At 40.1% G+C, this 27,269-nt stretch overlaps 1 protein-coding gene across 2 annotated transcripts in view; it reads right to left on the reverse strand.

Moving 5' to 3' along the window:
• Nucleotides 1-315: 315 nt before the first annotated feature.
• Nucleotides 316-27,269, reverse strand: part of LOC117557995 (probable ATP-dependent RNA helicase ddx6) — a 28,030-nt gene continuing 1,076 nt past the window's right edge. Inside the window, exons 1-13 of one of the 2 annotated variants that reach the window (XM_034233955.1) lie at nucleotides 9,154-9,365; nucleotides 7,003-7,815; nucleotides 6,742-6,805; nucleotides 6,541-6,645; nucleotides 5,938-6,067; nucleotides 5,477-5,623; nucleotides 5,012-5,106; nucleotides 4,787-4,909; nucleotides 4,570-4,698; nucleotides 4,132-4,312; nucleotides 3,939-4,040; nucleotides 3,601-3,825; nucleotides 316-2,922 (exon numbers count right to left, since the gene is read on the reverse strand). In XM_034233955.1, the coding sequence (XP_034089846.1) occupies nucleotides 3,608-3,825; nucleotides 3,939-4,040; nucleotides 4,132-4,312; nucleotides 4,570-4,698; nucleotides 4,787-4,909; nucleotides 5,012-5,106; nucleotides 5,477-5,623; nucleotides 5,938-6,067; nucleotides 6,541-6,645; nucleotides 6,742-6,805; nucleotides 7,003-7,154 (1,446 nt within the window). In that variant the 5' untranslated portion in view covers nucleotides 7,155-7,815; nucleotides 9,154-9,365 and the 3' untranslated portion in view covers nucleotides 316-2,922; nucleotides 3,601-3,607. Of the gene's footprint in view, nucleotides 2,923-3,600; nucleotides 3,826-3,938; nucleotides 4,041-4,131; nucleotides 4,313-4,569; nucleotides 4,699-4,786; nucleotides 4,910-5,011; nucleotides 5,107-5,476; nucleotides 5,624-5,937; nucleotides 6,068-6,540; nucleotides 6,646-6,741; nucleotides 6,806-7,002; nucleotides 7,816-9,153; nucleotides 10,266-10,348; nucleotides 10,449-10,947; nucleotides 11,116-11,608; nucleotides 11,687-11,809; nucleotides 11,899-13,311; nucleotides 13,514-18,327; nucleotides 18,437-26,735; nucleotides 26,854-27,269 lie in introns of those variants that run through there. The other variant, XR_004570776.1, reaches the window with a different exon arrangement.

The raw sequence follows: 27,269 nt of genomic DNA on the forward strand, positions 1-27,269 counted from the left end.
ATTCTGCTTTAAAAGAAAGGCATGACTAACACACAAAATGTAGTGTCATTTTAGGAAGAAACGGTAGTCCCATGTGCCTAAACAATACATTTGGTTTGATTAAATGGCAGAATTTCAGAGACTACATGGAGCACAATAACAATGATAAGCACACATACAGTAACAACATATTTGATAAATAAGTGTGATAGCTATTTCAAATTTTTCACATGATCTAAACACACTTACCATCAGATATTTGCTCAAAGTAAATCCTTTTTTAGATTTCAAGACTATTGAATATGCAGAACAAAATTAAAATAAAAAACAACAGGAGTTAGTCAGTTGGGAGTTTTTATTTGTTTGAGGCGCTGGCATCGACACAATTAACAGAAAAATGGTTGTCTGTTTTCTTCACTTAAAGCATCTGGTCATCAAGTCACTAAGATATTATTTTCTCCAGAATACAGTTTGGAACAAAACGGTTTCAGGTTACAAACCCTTAAAATGGTCATGAAATGAAGAGTTGCCTGCAACGAGGTAAACAAATAAAAATGGGGAACCAAAAACAAGGGAACTTCAGAATCAGACATGCAGCTAGTTAATGCCAATTACTACTTCAGAAGCTTTAGGAGATGGGCACACATGGGGCCGTCTCTGCTGGTGCTTAGCAGTAACGCAATTGTCAGCAAAGGAATCAATAAAAAAAAGTATTCGTTTTCAATCTTAACTGCATCGTTCTAGACATTGTGCTAAAGTCAAGGAGTATATAATATATTCAGACAGCTGGTCATATTTACAATTTGTCTTTAGACAAATACATTTCTTTAGGAAGGAGAAACTGAAAAATCCTTTCTGCAAAAACATACTGAAACTAATGGGGTGCCGATTTACCTACAATTCAACCTTTGTTCAAGAGTCTGGGCAAAATAGAGGTTTGACGTTTGATTAAAGGGACAGTGTGTAGGATTTGACGCCATCTGGCTATGGGGTTACAGATTCATCCGACTGAGTACCCCTCCTTTTCCAAGAGGACCCACTTCCTATGTAGATAGTCAAACTAAAACAAAGGTATGAATATTATATTCCATTTATGCTAACAATTCCCCTTCAAAATTCTACACACTGGCCCTTTAAGGCACTTTGGAGGGAAGAAGGTACACAGTATCGACATTGAAAAGACCGAAGAAGTTGGCTGGTTTCATCAAGTTAACTAAGGCCCCTCTCGTCCTGTTAATTACCAATGACCTCAAAACCAGAACAAGGCTGTCTATGGATTTTTTAAAAAGGGATCAAAGAAACAAATACCGACTTGTCATAATTTGATCTGTGCTACTACAAAACGCGCCATTATCACTGACATTACACTGCCACCATCTTCTAACCTCCTTTTCTCGGCAGTAAACACTTTAATATAAAAAAAGTAGCCATTTCACTCAACAATGTTACAGGTGCTCGTCTGCAGCATCATATCAGCCCTCTTTAAAACATCACTCAGCAGAGTGGTCGTTTTGGTTTCTGAAGCAATATCTTTTCTTACTTTTAAATCTTTGTCTATTCTTCCTGCTTTGGTTCCCTTTTGAAACAAAAATTGGTTAAACTATGGATGTGGAACGTCTGCCTTTTTTTAACCACTGCATCCCTAAATGACTGCAGAACATATTTCGGGGGACAATGCGATAACCAACTGGAATGACGACAAAAGTTACAAAAGAAAAACATTCAGTGGCAACGTTATTAGGTAAACCAACTCCTACATGCAAATATCTAAATCAGCCACTCAATGCATAAGCATGGTCAAACGGTTAAGTTGTCGGGACCAAATATCTTGATAGGAGAAGAAAAGTGAATGTGGAATGATTGTTGGTGCTAACCTCCGGGGATTTCACACATACCAACGAGTGGCATCTGTGACAGCCAAATTGTCTTATTCACGAAAGGTCAGAGGAGAGTGGCAGGACCGGTTCAAGCCGACAGTAACAAATAACCATGTGTAACAGAGGTATGCTAACAAAGAAAACTGCGGCTCGACAAGACAGGTTCACCAGCCGATTGGAAAAGTGTTGCCTTGCCATTCAGATAGTAGGGTCAGATTTGGCGAACCCATGAAACAAACATTTCGGATGAAAGTAATTCTAACTTTCTTTATGAGTCTTCTCTAAATGTTGTTGTCTATGTCCATCTCATTACGGCCAGTTTACCCTTCTTCTAATGGCCATTTCTTTTATGGATCCCTTGCCTCAACACAGACCACGACATTTCAAACAAGAGCCAAGCTAAATGGCCTCCCACAGTCACAAGATCTCAATTCAACAGAGCACTTTTAAGAGGAGGTTAAACAATCTACAGCACGAGTGGGTATTGGACCAATCTGCAGCAACAGCATGAGGCCGTCATGTCAACATGAACCAATCTCTTGAGGAATGTTGCCAGAACCTCCCTGCCATCAAGTCAGGTGTATCAAATAAAGTAGCCACTGAGTGTAAATTGTTAATAAAAAGGGGTTCCCAAAGCCTCTGGTCAAGGGCATGTCCGCAGGATGTGCACACTGCCATATGTAGTTCATCTGCACAGAGAGAATGTGAGCAGGCTCTATGGCTCCAGGTCTACCTTTGGTTTCACATTTTCATTCTCAAAGCAAAGTACAAAAAAAGTTGTTAATGACAACTTTCATCTATAGATGAGTGGCTGATTTAAATAACAGACCTAATCACACGTCCATCTCTGTCAGCGTGGCTGAGAGTTCAACTGATTGAAGTGGCAGTTTACCTTAAAGTGTGCACAGACAAAACTGGAGATAGCTGTGAACTCGTGCTGGAGTGAAAATAAATCAAAATAAAAAAGACCATCTTGGTGGCAAACCGGGGAACAGAAATCATCACTTGGAATCTTGTGTGATGCAAAGCCAATATTGTGTGATGAGTGCCAGTCGCCTTGATTCTCCTGAAAATAAAAACAAAAGCAGAGTTATTATTTATACTTTAGAAAAACGTGCAGAGAAGGCGGCTGGCTGTGTGCGCTTATCAGCTCTGTGCAGATCTATGTTGAATGCTGTTGTGCAGCCCCAGGAGGACAGCCCTTAACCTTTAAATCCTCTGAAACGGCAGATAATCTCGTTAGCAGAGGATTCTATCAATTAGCAAGGTTGCTACTATTTGCTATTCACAAAAGGTAGAGTACTCGGATGGTTCCACTGGTACCAACATACCAAAACATTGTGCACCAAGTTATATGCAGTAGCACAGTTTCTCTTACTTTGTCTTTGTTATATTATTCTCCACTTTCTGGCTAATGAATGTTAAAAAAAAGCGGGTTTAACGCCACCAGTCAAGCTTTGAACAGGATATATATAGCTGGGCAGTCAAGTAAATAACAACCCTGTTCTTCTTGGACGCAGCTTTACAGCTTCTTAAAACCAGCCACACAAAGCCCTAAATACTCAGCAGTGTCAGACTTAAATATGCAGCTGAATTATGACCCATGTAAGCAAGTGTTATCAGCAGATAATGCCCTGCTCAAGATGTGTGTCTGATGATAAGACAGGTAAAACTGGGGTTACAACACCATTTCAGCTTTGAAAAGGTGTTTTTAAAATCAAGGATTTCAAAAAGGGAAACTGACCATTTACTCAGATTCCTCCCAGTTCCTTGTTTCGGCCCCCGATCTCAAGTTCGTCGTCTTCGGCATCGGGGTCAACAGAGTGAAACTCTGCCACATACAGGCTCTTATCAATGCAGCTGGGGATGGGCTTGATGTCAGTGACCAGTTGATCCTCAATGTTCTTCAGGTTGTAGCGGTCCTCTGAAGTGATCAGGTTGATGGCCAGACCCAGGTGACCAAAACGCCCTGCGAGAGAAGAGGAGAAGAGGAGAAGCTGTTATGTACTGGAAGTAACGGTGTCAAACTGGACGGATTTTGAAAGAAGCTGAAGTTGAGGACTTATTAATTAGTCGTCATACCTGATCTGCCGATGCGATGCAGGTAGGTCTCTGCATTTTTAGGGAAGTCAAAGTTGATGACCACATTCACTGCCTGGATGTCAATTCCCCGAGTAAACAGATCTACAAGAAAGTACATATATTAGTCAACATTTCAACCATCAATACATTTCAATTTCCACTTTACATTCTAATATATACTCTCGTCACATACCTGTGCAGACCAGGTTTCTGCACAATCCATTTCTGAAGTCGTGGAACACACGGTTCCTGTACTCCTGCATCATCTTTGCATGGATGTAGAAGCACGAGTATCCCAGCTGGGTGATTTTCTTGGCCAGAAGCTCAACCCGCTGGGTGGAGTTACAGAAGATGATGGACTGATTGATCTGAAGCTGTAATGAAAAATATAAAGATTCAATTAAAGGATGAAAAAAACCTGTCTTTATGCCCCCAGCCTCAGGTATCCTGCGGAGTTCATTCTAGGATGGACAGAAAGGCAGCTTGTGTACGTTTGTCAAATAAACCATAAAACCATCAATGATTGGAAAAATAATCTGTCTCGAAATTCAACCAGAAAGGGCAGAGAAACATTCCTTTTTAGTACGAGTTACAAATGTAGACCATTGAATGTCACGAGCCGAATACTCACCCTAGAAAAGAGTGTGTTGAGACAGTGGACCTTTTGTCTTTCAGTCACATAAGCGTAGTACTGAGTGATGCCCTTCAAGGTCAGTTCCTCCATCAGGTTGATCTCATATGGCTTCGACAGGTGCTTGCTCTGTAAACAACATTCATAGTGTGTTATGAAACTAAACGCTTTATTTTAAACATCTTTGGAGGACGGAATTGCTTCAGTGAGTCCTCACCATGAATTTTTGCACACTGATGGGGAACGTGGCAGAGTAAAGCAAGATCTGACGGTCCTTTGGCATGAAGCTGATTATATCTTCAATCAGGACCACAAAGTCCTGGGACAGCAGCTTATCTGCCTGAAGAAAGAAATATGAAGTAATGAATGAAGAGGACCCGTTTATAAAAACACAGTAAACAATATGGAAAAGCAAAACAATTCATTAAAGAGCCAAACCTACCTCATCCATCACAATCAGTTGGGCTCTGTCCATTTTTGCAACACCCTTCTTGATCAGGTCGAGGATCCTGCCTGGTGTAGCAATCACTACATGCACTATAGGGATAAAGCAGAAATGGATTAGCAACAAAACAGAAGCCAGGGTGATTTGTTTGTTGTTGTAATTATCAGGCACAAATGTGTGGCAAGATAAACAAAACAAAAATAAACCGTATTTAATTTTGTCTTAATGTACATTATTTAATATTTGGTTCTTGTACATATCAGTCTATTTACATGTATATAGACTTTATGCAATATTTTGTATTTTATTATACATGTTGCATTGCTGGAGGAGCTCAGGTCAGAAGAATTTCATTGCTATTTCTACATTGTAGCTTATGTGCATATGACAATAAAACCTTTGAATCTCCTTTATTGAAAACGTTTATTTCCTTATCTTGAATATTAACGGCACAACCAATACCTGTCTCATCAAGACGCATGATGTCGTCCCTCAGGTTGGTGCCACCCGTGGTCGCCATCACCTTGACACCACCGAGGTGCTTGCTGAGCTGGATGCTGATCTGGCTCATCTGCAGGGCCAGCTCTCTTGTTGGCACCATTACTATGGCTGGATTGAGACAAAAATGGGAAGGGCTGATGAAATGCCAGGGTTGAGACGCATAGAGAATATTAAATAGAGTGGCATCAACCCAACAAAGAGGTATTTATAGTTTCCGATCAACAGTTATTTCCCACGAAACTGAAATCAATTCTAATTTGGGAGAAAATAACAGGGGTCATGGCCATGTCTATGTGCTGAGAGATTGTGGAAACAAAAAAAATCTATTTGGTTCAAATATACTGTATTTACTGACACCATCTCTGCTGCTACAACACAGCTGTCCTTCAAATTCTGCTTCAGTTGAGGCAGCAGAAACTCACCCTGAATGTGATCCTTCTTCAGGTCTATCCTCTCCAGCAGAGGGATGAGGTAGGCTCCACTTTTTCCTGTGCCATTCTTAGCACGAGCCAAAATATCTCTGCCTGACAGAGCGATGGGGATACTCTCCTCCTGTTGGCGGAGAGAGAAGTCCAGTCAGTGCAATGGGCATGGGCAATTGGACATGACACATATTTGGTGAAACATACCAAAATAAAAATGTACGCACTACAAAAAAAAGGCATCTATGAGTGCCATTATACTTTAATCTAAAAGTGTGCAATCTGTTGTTTAGGTATAGACAGACATACATTTTTGCGTGTGACCACATTCCTATAAGACCCTCGTCCTCGGCATTCACAATACAAGATCACAAGGTTTCAGATGGCATGGTCAACTGACTGTTAGAGAGGAGGGTTATGTCTACATAAACAAGAAACTAAAAAGGGGCAGTGTTCTGGGTTTAACTGAGTGCAGTCAGATTCATAATTATGATTCATGTGAAAAGACCTGAGGAAACTTTTTAGGAAGCCTCAGAAAGAAATCTACTAAAATAAGTCACACGCCTCAAAACCATGAGGGCTCCGTGTTATACATGTTCTTACCTGGACAGGGGACGGTTTCTCCCATCCCATTTCAAAGATGCCCATAAGCAGTTCGCGCTTTAGGCAGTAGTCTTCAAATTCATTTCCCTTAGTTGACGTCACATCCTGGGAGAACAAATCAGAAACATGAGATTACTGTTCAACAGGACACCATAAGAAGGCACAACGCATTAAAACATTCAAAATCCAACCGTAGTTTACCGAAGTTCTCATCCTGCAGTCCTTCGGAGGCAGGTCCAGGCACTTCTTCCAGTCATCACCAAATCTAAGTGTAAGAAATAACAATATTCTAGCTTAATAAATGACACAAAAAGTAGGTCTCTGAAATATATAGAGCCCTAAAACTATTTACTTCCCATGTATATGATCAAGAATGGGGGAAGGGGCAGACAGAGCAGACCAATAACTGTGGAGTCACTTTTCCTTTAATGCAGAATTAGAGAATATGGAACTGGGGCTTACTTGATGCCCCCGCTGCTCTGAGGAATGCTGGTCTTCTTCTGGAGGGCAGACGACTGCTGGACACCCGAAAGGAGTCCCATCTGTCCTTTGAGCTGCCCATTTGCTGGTTTGTTCAATCCAATCATTGGGTTTGCTGTTCTTGCTGTAGCCATTGCATCAACGGATCAACATTCACTGGCAATTTTGCTTCAATGTGTTTTATTTGCCCACCCGTGTGTAAAAAAACAACTAAAAGCTGAAAAAATAACTCGTCTGATGATTTTTAAAGAATGTATTGCGTACACAATCTGACGTTAAGACCTCTTGAAAATTAGAGGTCTGCGTATGAATTATGTCTATTTACAAGACAACTCTCCAAAAAAGGGAGAAATTAACATTCATATGAATAAATAAATCAAGCATGTGACCAAAACAAACTCTTTTCTTTCAAAATAGTTTTTCAGTACGTTTATCCTGGCTGTATAATTCAGAATTATCTTTTTGTGTTCTTCTGAGTATCTTGGCTTTTTAAATCCAAGTGCTATGTCTGTACATTCAAATTGGCCAGTAGTAAAATATATTCTGCTTGGTCACGTCTCAAGACTATTCTTATGTTTCGTTTCTTTGTCATCAAAAGTCATCAAATGTTTTTTGCTGGGGCTCGATGCTGGCTCAAAAAGTCACTCCAGCAATGTTGTCCTAAAACAAGGGACAGTCCACTCAAAATGTCTGTGGTAATCCTGTTCCGGTTTTCTTTAGGTCAGTGGCAAATGTTGAGATGATCGTCTGCAAAGTGCTTTGGGAATTGCAGCTCAACAGAAAAATCCAAGTTACCTGTCAGCAATACAAAAAAAATCCATACAGGAAATCAGAACCAAACATTTCAGATATGTGCAAGAGGAATAACCATCTTTGATGAGCTGCAATCCAAACTATACCCAGTAGCAAAATAACATCAGAATCACAATAAGGTTTACTGCCACGGTGAGTGGTCATCAATAACATGATCAATTAGTATACAAATATGTACCAAAAAACGATATGTTTTAAAATGAAAGCTGTTCAATTTTTGTGCGAAAATATCGAATAAATTTCTGCTGATCTTAAAACCTGCTCAGATGTTCACACTTGTTCCCCGATGTGCAAAACATTCTTTACTTGGGGAAACCAGTCTTCCCAACATTAAATGGTACTGTAATGTGAGATTAGTTTAAATGTAAAATTATATTTACATATAAAAATGGTCCTAGTATTTATATTTTATACAGCTGTATTTTGATATGGTTTTAATTGCCAGTGTGATGGGCACTAGGAAATGTTTTAAACTGTTAATTGTTATGCGTTTCGACTGCAGACGGATATTAGCTATAATCTGGCATTTAGCCCATTTTCTCCTTGAGATTAAAAGTACATGCATTAATGTACAATGCATGGTCCTTATTCAATAAAGATGCATAATAAAATAAATGTGCAATAGTTCGACAACAACAACACTAGACCGAAAAAAAGGGCTTTAAAATTGACAGGCACCGTTAATGTTACATCCAAGTAATGTTTACAGAATTAACAGAGATAAAACTATGGATTAAAGCAAACACTTTAAAACACTAACATCGCCATTAATAACGACTGAGCGAATGCGTCTTTGTTGTGATGCTAAGAGTATAAGCTAACCTAAAGCTAACGCAGTTTGGGAGTTCAAATCAACTCAAAGTTAGCTAGTTAGCTCCTGGACTTTTTCTTACATCTTTAATCTTTTGAACTAAAAGCAAAATAAACCAACCACCCAGTTATTGCTCAGTTTGCCATTTATTTCATTAACACCCCGTTGTTAATGCCGATGGCAAAGTTAGCATGAAATAAGTTAGTTAGCAAGACTGTAAGCAGCGTAAAAACTTTATGCATAGCAACGTGGCTTTAGCCGTTAAGCTAGCATGCTAACGCGAACTTGTCAAATTACGTATTTAAGGGGACCTATTTTAAACATTTAATCGAGAAACAATATCCACAACCCCTAACAACCGTGGCACTATTTTTGTTTGATTGCTTCTGTTACTTCAACGTTTTTATTCAACCCAAACAAAATATTAAGTTAGCATCCTAGTGTTAGCTTAGCACAGATAACATACACGGTTCTGTTAATCGATAATGAGAAAATACTGTTTATCCAACCTGAGAGGCGATGCTAGCTTCACTTTGCTACTTCCACACACAGTTTCTCCTTGTTGTTTCGTTGCTTAACGTTTCGTCGACGGTTTAATTAAGTTCGGTAAATACTCGCTGTTTCGAGAAATCCATCGAGTTTTCGCTCTTTTGTCTCTTCTTTCGAAATATTGACAATTCAACATGGCCGCGCGTTCGTTTTTGGGCTGGTTGTTTGCTCCAAAGCACCTCCCACTGACCAATCAGGGCGCTGCTCTCAAATGTTGCTGTGTGTGGGACAAGCTGACAAAATCAAGACAAAGGTCGCTTCTGTTGAACACATTTTATATACAAATACAACTTTTCATAGTGATAAAATAACACTTGCACAGGCACGCAAACATCTGAAAGGTACTGTGGACACACATTGTTAAAAATGACTATAAATGTGCAATATTAAGCAAGTCAAGTTACATTGTAAGCAGCCTGGATACAAGACTTAACGTTCACTGTATTTGTTGACCTTCATTTTTGCCATCTCTCAACAGTCATCTAAACAAAAAAGGCCACAATACTTTTTAAATTGATCCTTGAGTTCACCAAGCTTAGCCCAATGTCCGTGATTTATGCAAATATCCATGCAATTTAAAAACAGTCTTCAATGTTAGGCCATGATTGCATGTCGTTGCACATTTCTGTTGCTGCATGGAGTAACTTCACACGAAGAAATCCAGCTTTTCAGTCACTTTTGTCCTGGTTATTAGGGAGGTGCACACAACAGCAGCTGGATGAGCAGATAGGCACCCTGTCCAGGAATCAAGCCCCAACAGTGCAAACTTTGACTGTCCTTTAACATGGGAGGACGTTATAATTCAGATGCAGTCATTTGCTGCTCTGTCATCCCTTTGGCTAAATCTCCTGAAGTCTCCTTCTGCTGACTTCAGTGTAGCTTAGGGCAGTGAAGTCTCTTTTTCAGGTTAGTTGTGTGGAGGTAGTCGCTAGGTACACCGGACATAACTTACACTAGTAAAATGGAAACACAAGTGTAGATTGAGTCTTTGGTGAATGGGAGGTGCTGCGATTAGGGGTGTGTGGTGTTGTTGCAGGTGAATATCCATAACTGTGGTTGGAAGATGGGGACCCTAAAAGAGAGGCAAAGATAACAAATTAAAAACTGTGATTTAAGTTGTACTTGTGCATTTGAGCCTGTGTGCATTTTTCTTACCATTTTCTGTTAAATTGCTCCCATGTGATGAGAGGGACACACAGTGTTGATCTTGAACTCTTATTTGGTTGGAGCCTCTCCCTCGTAACACGTCTGTTATCTGCAAAATATTTATAGTCTCTATAATAAACTTGTTTGAATGCCCTAAAGTACGTGTCACAATGATCTCTTAACAAACAACTTGAGTAAACAAGGATATAATATTGTTGGAGAAAAAATTGCACCATTCAGGTCTGTCCTCTAGAGGGAAGGATACACACATTTGATGTCCATCTCTTGCTTCATCTTTTTCTTCCTGCTATCTTATCCAGAGCTTAGTCAAGTAGATGTTCAATTGTTTGCATTTGTAATGTCCACTGAAGTAGTGGTGTGATTTTACAAATAATTTGACAGTGTGTAATAAGGCCATCCCAAAGAAGTCCTTCACAGTCAATTAAGTAACCTTTTTTGGGGGTTCATTGTTTTCTTGACGCTATTTTAATTATCCTGAAACAGCAAATCACAGCCATAAAAAGGCTAAAACGAATGCCACGGTAAGAATTGAATTTCCGCAAGATCTGTTTTATTTTGCATTCTTTTTCTGTCATCTTCTTGCTCACTTTCTTGTTCTTGGCCACCATCACAGGGGTGTCGTTGTGGTAGTTCTTGAGGCTGCTGTCAGCTCCGCTCTTCAGAAGCAGCCGCACCGTGTCCACCTGACCTCTGCCACACGCGCTGTGCAGGGCTGTGTTCCCACTGTATGACTGGCTGTTGACATCACAGCCACTCTATAAGAAAAAAAACAGAACAAGTTGACACATATGTGATTCATATAGAAAGCTAGAGGGAGACGTAGTTAAGCATTGAAAGTGAAACAGATCCATGGATAGGCTTAGATCAGATAGGAGAGGCAAAGAATAGAAAATGTTTTAAAGGGGAGATTAAGGAACAAAATGATCTGCTGATGTACATCACATCTGCAGTGCACAAATTCTGATGAAATAGCTAAACTTTAAATATTGTTGTTCGAATTCTTTCAAGGCCTTATCTTTAAGTTAGAATAGAATGGGAAACTCATTGTGCACCTTATGAGCCAGAACAAAAAAAAGAGAGTCATCAAATAGAGCTGAGTCACAAACCCTCCCTTTTCCATACCAATACACACACACACACACACACACACACACACACACACACACACACACACACACACACACACACACACACACAACACACACACACACACACACACACACACACACACACACTCACACTCATTACCTCAATGAGGAAATGGACCATGTCTGCGTTATTGCTCTCCACCGCATGCATGAGAGGACTCTGGCCACTTTTGTTGTCCTGATTAGAGGAAAAAAAGAAAAGCACCATGGGAAAAATCAGAGGATGCACAGACGGTAAATGTAAAATGTGTGATGTTGTGAAACTTAGTCAGTGCTGAGTAGGGGCAGCACAGGGACTGACCATCGCATTGATATCAGCGCCTGCATCCAGCAGCATTTTGGCCAAATGTGTATGGCCACGCAGCACCGCCAGATGGAGAGGGCTCAAACCTGAGAACAGGGACGAAGCAGAACATGTCAGCAAATGCAGATAAACACACCTAACACATAAACAAATCAAGGTGAATGCTTGTACAATCTCCAGCATGGACCTGCACATACCTCCACACACAGTATACATTCTTAGAGACATAGGCAGTATTAGCACAGACTATTAAAGAGTGTAGAAGTACAGCATTAGAAAAAGGATTGTAGCATTTTAAAGCGATACAAAAGATGACAGAGTGTGCAAGATGCTAGGGCATTTCATCTCATAGAAGGGCTTTACCAGCTAGGAGAAGCGATATAACTAAATGAGGATTTTCTATGTTTCAGTGGGACTGGAAAGCAAACTGCTTCGAGGTGACCTAAGAGGTCAAGAGGTTTCTTTCACTGAATGATTTGTAGACTAGCAAGAGCATCTCAAACTCGATCGTGTAGCACCCAGGACGCCAGTGGAGAGACCAGAGAATTGGTGTGATATGTTCACATTTCTTAATTTTTTCAAGGAATACTTAATCCACAAACTACCATTGATATATCAAATACTCACCCTTGTTACTTTTTTTTACTTTGAATTTGTGGAGAACGTTTGCATGTGTTCAGGAAGTAGTGAGCATACATTACAGTGAACTAGCTGTGAAAACGTTTGTAAAGGGATGTTTTGCTGTAGTTTTACTGTTGTTAAGCATGGCCTATATTTACTTCAATGCATCAAGACTTTCTCTGTTTTTTTACCTTCACTTTGGACATATGCAAGAGAAACCAAGTTTGTCTTCAAGAAATCAAAGTAACCCCCAGTGAGAAATTCACAAGCAAATGATAATCTTTTGGGGTGAATGATTCCTTTATGCAGTGTGTTTAAACCTTCAGCACACAAAAGTTGAATATCTAATGTCTGTTCATGTCATCTCAGATTTGATGCTATCAAATGTATAGTAGGTAGATGTTGTTATTCAGCTGAAGTGTCTTTCATGTTATTAGATCTAACTATTTCTACAGCTTCACTTAAACCCAAAGAGGAACCTGTGTTTATTTTGGGGGCTTTCTCCTATACCCAGATTGTTACTTTCTCACTAAAAATGTGTCCTGTGCTTTGACATCACAGGCTGTGAAGATTCGGCAGTGTGACACAGACCACAGAGAAAGGACATGTCTCTGCTCTCTCCACCCACACGCCCAAAAACAACGAACCATATCCTGAAGAAGGGTTCACATTTGTGAATCATACCCCCCCAAAACATTGTAAGTTAGTCTATGTTGTTGTTCAATTATTTGAGCAAGTTTCTGCTGGGACATGTTTTGCAAATTATGCTTTATCAAAGTGTCTAAAATAGATGTGAATGAAAACATTGTAAGAGCACTTTTGTCAAGAACAACTTCAACACAATGCAGACCCTGGAGCTTCTTCTGCAGACAACTTACCCTCATAGTTTCTCAACTCTAGGCATGTGGAGGATGAGGGGTGAGAGAGCACGACAGACAGACAGTCACGCTGGTCATATTCGCAGCAGAGGTGGAGTGCTGTTTGGCCGTTACGATCCAAGGCAGAAGGGTCGGCCCCCTCCCTCACCAGAGCATCCACCATGTTCGCCTGCTGGGTGATCACTGCCAGATGAAGAGGAGTCTGATGGGGGGATGGCAGGAAACAAATACAATTTAGATAAACCAGTGTATTCATATCCATAACCACAAAAGGCAATATACTGTTGCCTAAAATAGTTGTAATCTTTCACACAGCAGCACAGTACACAGCATTCATATGAACCTCCCACAAATGGTGCACAATGCCCCTACTATCCTTTAAGACATACAGTAGCCTATCTCTTAGAATATGAGATGAAAATATGTCTTACCCTGTATAGTTATTTCTAAACAAGAATCTATTTTAGAGTCATTGTTCCGATCAAAGATCTAATAGTGGAAATCCCAGATCCACTTTTCCACCAAATGTAATTATGTTGCCCCTCCCCAAAAGCCTTTCTGTTGACAATCTCCAAATTGCAAATCCATAGAAGGAATTCAAGCTTGACATTTTTGGGAAATACACATTTATCTTTGGTGGAAAGCTAAAATATATGACTATATAGTGGATGAATCTGAAAAAAGAGTCAGGAGACAGTTAGCTTTGCTTAGCGCATAGAACTGAAGAGAGGGCTGCAGTTCTATCTAGCTAGCCTAGCCTCTGTCTCAAAATAACAAAATGTGCCTGCCAGCACCACTAGAGCTCACTAAATAACACATCTTTAATATGTACTAAAACATTTAAGTGTAACTTGCCCTTTTACAGGGTTATATGTTACAGGTTGAAGGCATATGTTGTCTCTGCTAAATGGGCTATACTAGCTGTACCCACTGATTTAAATGTTTATGCTAAGCTCAACTAAAGCAGCATAAGGTTATAGCTGCATATTTACCACTTAGACATGCAAGTGGTATGATGTCCTCTAACTCTCAGCAAGAAACTGACTAGCCATGTTACCCAAATGACTATTATTATTTTACTTTTGGAGATTTTCTGCTGCCAGAAAAGCAGCAATGAATACAAAAACCTAACAAACAACACCTTCTTGTGAGGTTGGAGGAAGCATGTTATTATTTCTAGTAAAGGCCTCCTTTCATCTGCAACCTGTTCTACAGGGTAAAGGTCAGAGACACAATAGCAGCTATGCCCGTAAGGAAGGGCCAACGCCTGATGTAAATAAACAAAGAACCATTTCTGGTAAGATTATTCTAATTACACATCAGAAGATCATGAGATACATGCACAGTATATTACCCACCTATGCCCAAATATACACAAACACACATAACCATTACATGCACACACAAACAATGGCAATATAGTTGTCAGCAATCAAATCAAAGTCCAAAAAAAGATGACTGACAGATGAGACCTTTGCACCGAATATCACAGAGCACACAACGCAAACAACAACCTTAGCATGGGACTTTGTGAGTAATAAATATGAGGGGGAACCTGTTGTGAGAGACAAACAGCCTGCAAGAACAGGACAATAAACAATTACTCCGAGTTCACCAGGTATTTGCCTGGCTGAAACTACTGCTTGCTCAATAAATTAACTTGTGCAATCTAGGATGTTTCTTTGGGTGAGGTCAGCATGTATCATCCTGTTGATAAGTATGTTAACTCTGTCCAGGGCACTGAAAACCTCCTGTCTAAATTAAGCAATGCAATAGCTCAGTCATAAAGGGAAGTCTTTTTTAACCTGGACTTTTTAACTACCATTTAAGTTACACAATAAACACTGCAATCAGGAACAGATCGTTTCTCCAAGTTTCACTTTTGTTGTACTGTTACTGTACATGTGTGAGTGTTGGGGTTTGTTCCAGTAAAGGCTATTTAAAAAAAGCAGTGTAGCAGTGGGAAAGCGACTTTGTGGAAATCCTCAAATGTGTCAATGCCAGTGTTCCTCCATTATGCTCCTGTTTCCCTGAATCCTGTGACTCACACAAAACACAACAAAACAGAAACACACACAAAACAATCATCTTCTTCTGTAAAATATATTTTTTAACATCCAGTATGAACATTGTGAAAATCAGCCATACTATATTTTGACCTCACACAGTACTAATGACACTTGTATGGAAGAGTTCTTGTGAATCATTTCCAGAATTAAAGAAATACATTCCACACACCTATAAGGCCTTAAAAACACACCTATCATAGTTGGCAGAGTATAGTTCTGGCTTCCTGTAAAGGATTTCAGAGTGACTAAAACAAAAATCCAACAAAGATAAGGGGAAAGGAATGAGGGAGGCAAGAGCGGAGAGACGGAGGAATGAGGAAGAAACGGAAGCGGCAGAGGGGAGTCCGGGGCAAAGACAGGATAAGAAGGGAAAAACCCTTCTCTTTCCCTTGGGTTTGTCCTTGCACACTTGCATTCCTGCAAAATGAGCGGATAAACATGAAGGAGGTTAGAAGATGACAGGAGGCTTCTCGGCATGAAGAACAGCCTCGGGCTATAGGCTGTGCCAAACACAGAGAAAGATGCGAGGCAAAACTAAGAGACTGCGGTGAACACTACAGCAAAGCCTGTTGCACAAATAAACATCACACGCTTTTACGTCAGTGTTGTTGACGGTTGTACTGATAGCATCAGTCAGTTCATCAGTTATGGTTACAAACCCTAAATTCTCATTAGATGCATGCAGAAAAAGGATAAAGGTTACAGACAGAGATAGCGCGCGTGAGAGAGAGAGAGGCACGCGCAGTAAGGGAAAGTCCCTGTAAACTACCCTCTGAACCAAGGTATGTTGAGAAACAGCCCGAAGCAAAAGCAGGGGGGAGTGTCATGTGACTTCTCGGAACGAGGATACTAAAGCACACACAAAAACACACTCAGATGTCTCGCTTGTGCACACTCTCACGCACACACAAAATGGCATGTTGCCAGCATGCACATAAACAAAAAAGTGTCACTTGAACTAAACAATTCAACAGCACAGTGAATGTGACCATTTACAGGCATGTATTTAATGAGGTGATTTTTGATGCATTGCAGAAGTAACACATGCACTTTAGTGGATGTCTTAAATCTAAAGCACAAGTCCATCAGTGCATGTATAAGCGTGGGTGGCCCCTGGGGACTCAGACCCTAAACCCCACTAGTGTCAGTGCACCATCAGCTGTTGGATGAGCAGCAACAAGTTGACTACTATAGCATGTGTTTTTGCACAGCCATACTGATTTCATGAGCAGTGTGGGAGTATCAAACAGCTGTCTCTACCATAATGTAGTGAAAGCCAAATCAAGTTCTGATATCTTGCAATATTGTTCGGTTACAGTACTGATAGTAACACTCAGTCAAAAAGTTCCATATGTAAAACCACAGGAACTCAGGATTTGTCATCAACATTGGAAAAGCTGTGTTTTATTATTTTTGTCTTTGGGAAGTTGGGACAATGCCAGAAAATGTTATCGCGTCCGTCTGGTAAACTTTATGTTTTATAAAGTAAAAAGTTCCCTTTTGAAGTGTTGCCTTTATGCCTGGTAACCACACAATCTGGTAGGGCAAATGAGTGTGATGGGACCTGTGCCTGAAAATCTCCCTTTTTGGGTATAATTGCATGGGGCATATTATGTGTGAATGTGTGAAAAGAGAGTTTTTTTGTATGTGTGTGTGTGTGTGTGTGTGTGTGTGTGTGTGTGTGTGTGTGTGTGTGTGTGTGGTGTGTGGTGTGTGTGTGTGTGTATGTGTGTGTGTGTGTGTGTGTGTGTGTGTGTGTGTGTGTGTGTGTGTGTGTGTGTGTGTGTGTGGTGTGTGTGTGTGTGTCGTGTGCATTCATTTCACATACAGGGTAGAGACAGGATATCACAAAACCTATGCTGTCAAGCCTCAGCGATGAGGAAAGACAACAACCGCTGATAGCACCAGCATTATTTCTGGTAAGACAGCCTGTGGTGTGTGGTGTGAAACTCCAGCCTTGAGAACTAAAGCTCTGCGTGGCTCAGGTGCTTTCTCTGCTGAAGGATGAAAAGGATAAAGCTGGCAGAATACAGAGCAGGAGGCAGAGGAAGTGTGTGTGAGGGGGGGGGGGGGGGGGGGGGGGGGGGGGTGTGTTTTCTTAAGGCCTTTGGTTGGGACAGCCCTGGATTGGGAAACATGTAAAGATCATTCCCTGTCCACATTCCAGTTCAGTTCACTGTAGTTGATCTATTTTGTTGAGGTTATTATGCAAGGAGGGTACAGTCACTTTTTTATAAGAAAGACTGATCACCTCAGTTCATTGAGTCTGTGTGTGTATTAATATAAAAGTATACTTAGAATTTCCCTGAACAAAGAGTGTAAGAGTGTAATCTTTATCTGTAAGAAACAAGGAAATGATGTACTGAGATATGATTTAAAAGAGATATCACGTCGTTTTACCAACCAGGACAAGGTTTGTAATTTGAGTGCAGGGTTCATGAGAGTTCATAGGAGTCACACTTTGCTCCGTCCTATCCTTTTGGCAACGTGCTAAACCCCAGAAATCGCTCACTTTAGGGAAAGCTCACACTTACAAAACCATAAGCAAAATAAAAGTAAACATTGGAAAACACATTCAGTCCTTCCCAGCATGTGCATGTCTTTGGCTTTTGGCAAGTGCAGGTGAAGACACCAGGAAGGGTGAATTCCACTGTCATCAGCCTACTGACTATAAGAGCATGCGATAACATGGTGCCGTGCAAGGAGGAAACCAAGGCACTTCCTCTTTCTTTTCCATGTTACTGTTATCAGAAGGGTGAGGCAGCAGGGGAATGTGCTGTCGGGGCAGAAACACCCCAACACATTTAAGTCTTTCTATCATCATTTTATACTAACTGACGCTGATACCTCTCATAAAGCTGATACAGTAAAACAATCTTCCAGTGGATTGAAAGAACGTAGAAGTAACCATGCATGTATGTGTGTATTTAAAGATAATTAGTTTTACCTGACGGAGGTTGTTGTAAACATCAAGGTCTCTGCGAGCCAACTGCAGGAGTTTGATCAGTTTGCAGACGATGGCCATCTCCTCATGAACCACCGCTATGTGGAGAGCTCTGTATTGAATACGAAAAAACAAAGAAACAAAGAATTTTACACTGAGAGTTAAAAGAGAAGTGTAGCAAAAAGATCTCAAGGGACATTTAACTGAGTCTGAGGCTTTCATGACATTGTGACCAACTACCATTAGGAGTTAATAAGAATAAGCATTCCGCTTTAAGCATGAATTAATTAATGAATAGGAGAAGAAAACTCACTGATTCTTTCAAAGCCTTCAAATCTAACATGTGATGGATTGTTGATATTTTTGTCATCAGAAGTAGCAAATAAACTTCTTTCAAATATTTTTATTGAGAAGAAGCATACAAGTGTAAGCAATAGTATATACTTCTTTGGGGTGGAAATCATACTTCCCTTTTTCAACATAGAAGACAAACAGAACAGCCAACAAGAAATAATAAAGAAAAAACATAGCATGACAGGACTACCATGATTAATGACATGCATAGTCATAGTGGGAAAGAACATACAAAATAGTATACATAATATAAATAAATAAATACACTTAAAGGGTAGTAGCAAATAAACTTGATCACTTGATCTGAAGTATCCCACTGACAGTTGTACCGAGGAGCTTGACAGATGTGCAGCAGTCATTTCTCACACTCCCTTTATCACACGCTTATCAAGGCTAAAGGGGAAACCACTATCTGTAGTTTCTATGTGAAGCCAAAAAGAACAAAACGTAGGCTAAAGTTTAGGACAGGGAAAGGAAAGGGGATGGCAGGCTTTAGTACGCCATATACTGTAGAAGTTCTCACATTTTTCTTTTTATGCTTTCAGAAGAAGCAGCTTCCAGTAAGAGGCGGACTGGTTGTATGTCACTTCCTGTTATCAGCAAACAATGGCAGCATTCTGTATCTTGCTCTGTGTGATGTGAATTCAGCCATTCATCTGTTTGGTTTCTGACTGGGGCTTTCTGTAGGTTAGCTAAATCCAATGGGTAAATAAAATTCACTCAAAAAGTACAATCCTGCCACAGGAAACAGGAATGCTTCTTGGAAAGTCAAGAGTACAATTTCATAGAGTTTGAGTTAAAAGAAAAGTCACAATTACAAAATCACTTGCCACACTTCCTCTCAAGTGATGTGTTCCAACGACATTGAGCCGCTAACATTGAGAATGTCTTGCCATTGATGACATATATATATATTTATGAATTCCTTATACTATTTAAGTTTAACAATAGATTCTACATTTGCACGCAACAACTACAATTTTATCTTCACATTTCATCAAAAACAGGTGTGTGGTTCAAGGAGCTAGCTAGCTACTTATTACAGCATGTTGCAACTCTAATCACGTCTTCTAACTACATATAAACCAAACAGCTATGATAAGATCTGTAATCGCAATGAAAACATTTACATTATTTGAAAACTTGAGGTAGGAAAGTATAAACAGAACAATGCCTGTGGTCTTTTGAACTGAAGGATCATCATGTGCCAAACCAATTTACCATCTTAAAAATAAGTGCTCTGGATAAACTAAGTGTGCATTTGTACATACATGCAAAAATGCATTCCCATGAGCCAGATCGGACATCAACTCTTAAACATATATTTCCTGCACCTTGGAACTCCATCCGCAATAAACAATCAGATGATTCGAACCTGACATCAGAGCAAACAGTAAGAAAAGCAGAACTGAACGTTGGATCGGGAGTGTGCTGGGTCTTTCCTCAGCCCGTCCCTGTTCCTGTAACTGAGCTCAGCATATAAAAACAATCTGTATGAACAAAGAACTATTTAACATATTTACTGTCAGCACATTGGCTTTATGAAATCCCTTGCAGCTTCACAGCACAATATAACAGTGATTGGAGACAAAAATCATGCAATATCTTTACAGATAAACTAATTCATCTAAGCATTGAACTAAACGACTGTACATATAAATGCCTTCATATAGGGGTGTCCACACTCCGCCAAATGCGGACCGTGAACCATTTTAAACTTGTGCTTGTCATATATTGTACTAATTCAATATATATATGTAAACATATATATCACAGTATTCATTTGTTAATATGCCCACTTTTCAAATAAATTCAATACATTCAAGTTAGAAACATTTTCAAACAAATCTTAGTTGATAAAAAAGCCCAATAACTTAATTACATAACAAGCTTGAAATACCCTTTCTATTTCCTGTTTTTATAAGCAATCTGAAGCTTCTGTTTTAAGGAGTGAGCTGCCAACTAAATAAATGAAACCCTACAGAGAGCTGTGATGTAGGCTGTTGTGTTTCTTAAAGCATGTTCAAGTATCAAGCTTAATGTAACTACATTTGATTGATTTGGCTAACTTATGACTTAACTGATAAGGCAATAAACCTCTCCTAGTGAGAGGCCCAGACCTTCGTATATTTTCCTGTATGTGGCCCTCGAAGAAAAAAGTTTGGACACCCCTGGCCTAAAGGGATACTGAGTCTCTTGTTATTCTCTTTTATCTGCATCCATCTCTCTCTTTTCTCTTTAGATGAAACCGTACTGTTTCTAGTTCCTGGAAGTGGGGCAGACCACAGCCCCAGTTAACCTCAGGCACAGTGCCACTGACGCAGACAGGAGTCCCAAGCCTGCCGCACTAACAGTGACAGTCCCTGTGTAACTGTGTCTGTGTGAATGTGTGTGAGAAACACAAAGAAGAAAAGAAACTGCTATAAAAAAGAAAAGACGGCGTGGTGCTGTATCCTGTTTGGCAGGGAGGGTGAGGACTTAGCTAACCTGAATGATCCGACTGAAGCCAAACATGTGGTCTGTGGACCAGCTGAGCAATGAGGTGATGTCTCAGTTTGTGTGAATAGTAAAAAAAAAAAAAACAAGATGCATCACAGTCCAGTTAAAGGGGCCCTATTAGGCTCAATTTCAGGTTCAAATGTGTATGTAGTGTCTCTACTGTGACATGTTTCCATGCTTTAATGTTCAAAAAGGTCTTTATATCTCTCATACTGCCTGTGCTGCAGCACCTCTTTTCACCCTCTGTCTGAGCCGCTAGCCAATAGAAGCGTTAGGGTTACATAGTGATGTCATTATGTTACAGAAGTAAACAAAGGAGTCAAATCGAGGCTTTCCAGGCAGGGGGGGAGTGTGTGGGAACTTTGTGATTTTTGCCTTTGCAGACCATTTACATGCACACAAACCTATACAACACACAAAAGGAAAGTGAAAACTCAGAAAAACATAATGGGGCCTCTTTAACCAGGAATGATGCGCCCGTCACACAGAATGAGTACTTCCAGATGTTGTGGGTGAAACAAGCAGTTTGTTGTCATGTGGGATCTAGGTTTTTTTTCTTTTCTTTAGAGCATTTCTACATGTATCATTAGGGTAACATCTAATCTAAAGTCAAAAGTCACCAAAGTGCATTTGACAGCAATGCACACAGTTTAATCTCGAGTCAGTTAATGGAGGTGCGAGCTTCTTATTTGAATGCAATTAGTTTTGATGAGGTGAGGCTAAATGCGTGCATGATGAAAATAATCGGTGCAAATCCCCAGAAACTTGCAAATGTAGTTCAAAACAATGCACACACAGGAAAAGGGCTGTAGACCCAGGTCACATGACATATAGTGACCTTATTCACACCACAGACAGACAGTCTTTTTTCTACATTGTTGCTGTAGTGTAAGAAATACATTAGTGACTTAGTACATAAACATTTGTACACAGTGATCAGGAATACACCCCCTTGGTCCAGACATCCCATCCACACATCACATCGCAACAATTCACATGACATTTTGCACAGATAGCCAAGGTGCCCATAGAAAGAATCCTAAAGACTCTTGTGGTCCCCTGAATCTTCCTCCGACTCAGTGAGGTACACATTTGTTTTTTTGGTAAAACGTTCAAAATCTCCTAAGAATCCCCTGACTTTTGATTGTGACACTTTTAAATTCAATACTTTGTTCTGTCCAAACACCAAATAACTGCATTTCCATAATCCTGAATTGTACTTTACCTTTAGTGTTTGTTAGCAAATGTTAGAATGCTAACACGTTACACTAAGACAGGGAACATGTTACTGTAAACATGTCCCGTTTAACATTCAATCAATCAATCAATGTTTATTTATATAGCCCAATATCACAAATGTTACATTTGTCTCAGTGGACTTCACAGTTTGTACAGAATATCAGTATGACAATACGACACCCTCTGTCCTTAGACCCTCACATCGTACAAGGAAAAACTTCCGGAGAAAACCCACAGTTTAAAGGGAAACATGGGAGAAACCTCAGGGAGAGCAACAGAGGAGGGATCCCTCTCCCAGGACGGACAGACGTGCAATAGATGCCGTGTGTAAATTGAAAAGATAATACATTTACAACATAGGTAGTCCAAATGTTTGGAAATGCATGTTAGCGCTCTAATTGTGAGCATGTTGCAGATGTTTGCATTTTGAAACAAAGCATGTGTATAGCCTCACAGAAGCATTGATGTGGTTTCGGACTTTAATATTCTTTTATGTGTGTTTCACCCATTTCATATGTGACACAAATATTGACACATGTTTCAGGGAATGTGAGGAAATATAGTAAAGAAAGAGATCAAAGTATCGAGTCTAATCTGCAAGTAAGATAACGACCCAGTAGGTTTTGATGTGAAATGTTCAGTAATCAAGTATTGCCAAACTCTGCATATATTGTTGACTTGTGCAGGCAAATGCACTGAATTACTGGAAGCATGTCGGAATTCATTTGAAGGAGCTACAAGACAATCAACACGTCTGCACTTCTCACGTACAAATGATAGTGTGGATAAGCAAATTACACATAAAAGACATAGAGAGAGAGAGAAAGAGAGAGAGAGATGAAGCTGATAGAAAGAAAGCGGTAAATGAGGAAGTGGGTAACGGATGTTTGGTTTTTTTGAGTCCATTCATTTAAAAACACAGAGAAGAAAAGAGAGAAAGACACCTGAGAATAACCGCGATCATGTTTAAAAAACTGAGCACTCACTCGGTTTTCCCGAAACTAAGGGGCTCAAAGGCGCTTTGACGTAAGAGAGGCTCAGGCACAGCGTCACTCACATTATGCATAAATCATGCACGCACACACACACAACACACACAACCGGTGTGAAAAGTACAGGGGGGCTGAGAATGTGTCTTTCTGCAGAATTCACACAAGGTTTAAAACAACCACAAAGCAACACACAGGTACAAGCCAGCTAAAGTCTCAACTTCCATAGTAAGGGGTCATGAAACGACTCTTTTCTAAGGCTTTGCTGCATTAGATCACTAGTACTATGATAAAATCAGTTGTTCATTTCGGTTATGTGTTTGTACTGCACATTTTGATAATATACTTGTAAGGTGCTCTGGAGAGGGGTGTCAACAATTCCTTGTAATCGCATAACATATGAAGGTGATCATTAAAAACAGGTTATAGAGTACCATAATTAAAATGCCACAATAACAGTTGATTACCCTGAACTTTAAAGGTCCCATGTCATGGCCATTTCCACTGATCATAATTCCATTGTTGATGTTAACTAGAATAGATTTATACTGTTCAATTTTCCAAACTCACATTGGTTTCGCATACAGCATCTCTGTAAAGTATGTGTATTCAGCAGTATTCACTCTCTCCACTAAACGGCTCGTTGCAGCTCTTGCCCCCCCCCCCCCCCCCCCCCCCCCCCCTCCCTGTGAGCCCAGTGTGCTCCGATTGGTCGGGACCAGTCGGGACTTTGTGAATCGCGCTGAGCTCCGTGGAGGTGTGATTTCCTTGTTTAGCGATACACAGCGAAACACAGCCAAACTCACCCTGAGCACACACAAAGTCACAGCCGAAGTAAAAACAATAAGTGTGGCTTGATATTGAGTAAGAAAAAGGTTGATAAACGCTGTGAGAATGGGTCTGCAGAGAGAATTTAGCCGCGATCCCAACTGTCTGTTATCAGCCTGCAGCCAGGGAGGAGAGATCAGCAGAGCTGCCTGCACTGAGTGTGTGAGGAAGTCCGTGGATTGGTCAATTTGGACCAATCAGCGGGGGCTTAACGTAACGGCTCCACGGATTGGTCCATTTCGTTCCGGGGACGACATGACGTCATGATGTACCAGGAAGAATCAAATGGACAGTGACGTATCTTCAACGAGGCGTTTTGGGGAGGTATTTTCTGTGTTAGAGTTTTACTCGCTACAGGGTGTACTTTGAGGGTTTTGACTCTGCAGACCGTTTACATGCATAAAAACCTTCATAACACACAAGGGGACGGGTACTAACCGGAAAAGCATGACATGTCACTTTTAACAGATTACTTCTAAGTGGCAAGAATACAAATGTAAATGTACTTCTTATCATTGCTGATGTGACAATCAGCATACATGGCATTCTTCTCATATTCCACGCCACAATTTGTTAAAAGAGTATGTATCATAGTTATTATGAGTCTCTGAAGAAGATAGGATGGGACAATAAGAAGCTGTGACATGTGTCACGGGATTTCTGGCTCATGTTGGTCATCACGAGTTTGTTTCAAATGGATGCAAATGATCCCGATTCAAACCGCAACATCAAAGTCATTTAATTCTTGGACATGCTATGTTTTCGGTCATATGACTCTGTTTTTTAACTCTAATGAGTGACATCTAAGTAAGTGTGTGGGTGTTGAAAACAAAGTAAAGTAACCATGCGTTAAAAGTTTCATATTTGCATTCACGTGGTCTTAAAAACTCCTCGTGTCCTGAGTACAGTATACTTATTTCCAACCCACACGTTGTTCAACACACACACACACACACACACACACACACACACACACACACACACACACACACACACACACACACACACTCACACACACACACACACTCACACATTCACACATAATGCATGTCTATGTGTTAAAGCAGCTAAGACTCTAGTGCTATAGTTTCTCTTAGGGTGTTGGATTATTTGCCACATTGCAAATCATTCTTCACCTCCACTAAACAAGTTTCCCTGACAGGAAGTGAAACAACAGTAAAGAATCTGGTCGGATTATGGAGGGGGGTACTGACTGTACTTGTTTGATATGCAGAACCAGGTGAGTCACAGAGAGAGTAAAAAATAAACTCAGATGATATCACAGACTTCGCACAAACCACATCCAGGTTGCGCAACGCCAAAAGTTTTGTTTGTGAGGTCAGACTTGTTGAGACTGGCCTTGTTTGGGTATAGCTCACTGAATCACTTGAACCGACTTGTTTTTTGCGAGACTGTTATAATTTCACTTTTAGTCAAACCTTCCTATTGAGAGAAGATGGCTCAAGTACAGGTGTCAAGACACAGGCCTGCAGTTTGTTATTGGCTGGTAAGGAGTCGTGATGCAGACTAAAGTGTCACAGTACTTCTTATGCAAGACATTTTAACATGTCACCATACTAAACCTTAATGCGTCAAACATTTAAATTAATGATGCATGAATTACATTTAGCTTCATAAAAATGTGCATGCTAGCTTACTTTCAAACTGAGATGGCCTACTGGGATATATGAATTTGTTTCAAACACAGTGGTTGAAATGCTGCTTTGGAAAAGGCCTTTGGTGCATGCTAAGGCAAAAATAAGAAGCCAGTTCTAAAGACAGATAAAGCAGATACATGAATCAGCTGTTTTGTGTGAATATGTGAAGTGAAATAATAAAATAAAAGCTTAAATACTGACCTCTTTCGTTTTATATTATCTGCAAGTTTAAATGTTAAGATCTGTTAACTGCATATGTCTTGCTATTCGCCACCACATGCCATTTTAAGGTATTACAAAAAATATATTCTTGTGACCATATTGGGCATAGACAGAATGCAGTTTTACACTGACTTGAAAAACGTACTTGAAAAAAATCATTCTTTTTAGACCACGAATTGTCCTTACTGAGGAACATTTAACTATTTCAAGAATTTGAGAGTGACTCAAATTCAGTCACTTTCTTGGGACTGACAAGTTACCAGTTCCAAGAAGAAGTAAGGAAGGTTGCGCATATAAAACTTGTTTTTTATAAAACTATTATCAGGCTCTTTATGTACAGAAGTCACTATGGTTTAAACTATTGGTCTCTATGGGTCTCTAAAGAAAATCACAGTGAATGATCTCAATCTGCTGGAAAATCCATGAGTATTTCTGACTTGTAAGATCTCAGATTTGAGAATTGTTTCATGTTTGCACTGTCAACATTGCCGCCTGATTAAAAAGTGCAGATTATTAAATCATGCACAACTTAGAGGAATCATCAAGTTTACTGTATGTGTTTGAGACTTGGATATGTGACATTACTTCGAACTTCAAAGCCATATAAAAAACATTAACATACGTGTCTCCATCTTCATCTTGACGTGTAGCCACAGCAACAGTCTGCAGGTGTTCTGCTTGGTGGGCCAGAAGGTGGGTGGGCTCAGGAACAGACGACAAACAGAACAATGGGTATGCACCTGAACAGGAAGGAGACAGAAAGAGAGACATAGAAGGTAGGAGGCAGAGAGGGCAAAGAAAAAAGATAAAAATAAATATTGAATTCAAAGGGCAGTGTTGGCACACATTTTTGTAATAAGGAAGTGTGCAGCCGTGCATGTAGGTGTGTGTGTGCATAGTTTTTAGTTAATAGTTGACCCAGTGAGCTACTTTATCAGTGCAGGAAAGCAGCAGCAAAAAAGCTGACTGGACATTTTCTCGGTGATTCAGCATCAGCTGCTGCATCAACCCTGCTATCTTTCTTCTTCCACCTGAGACTCACTAGTGACCGAAAAAGTATTGAAGAAGGAGAGTGTGTGCTACTACTGCTACCTAAAATAGCTTCATTCATTTTATAAACAAAATACATCTTTATAGAGAGCCCCCCTGCAGGTTG

The sequence above is a fragment of the Gymnodraco acuticeps genome, unplaced genomic scaffold (assembly GCF_902827175.1).
Source record: "Gymnodraco acuticeps unplaced genomic scaffold, fGymAcu1.1, whole genome shotgun sequence".
Classification (NCBI taxonomy): domain Eukaryota; kingdom Metazoa; phylum Chordata; class Actinopteri; order Perciformes; family Bathydraconidae; genus Gymnodraco; species Gymnodraco acuticeps.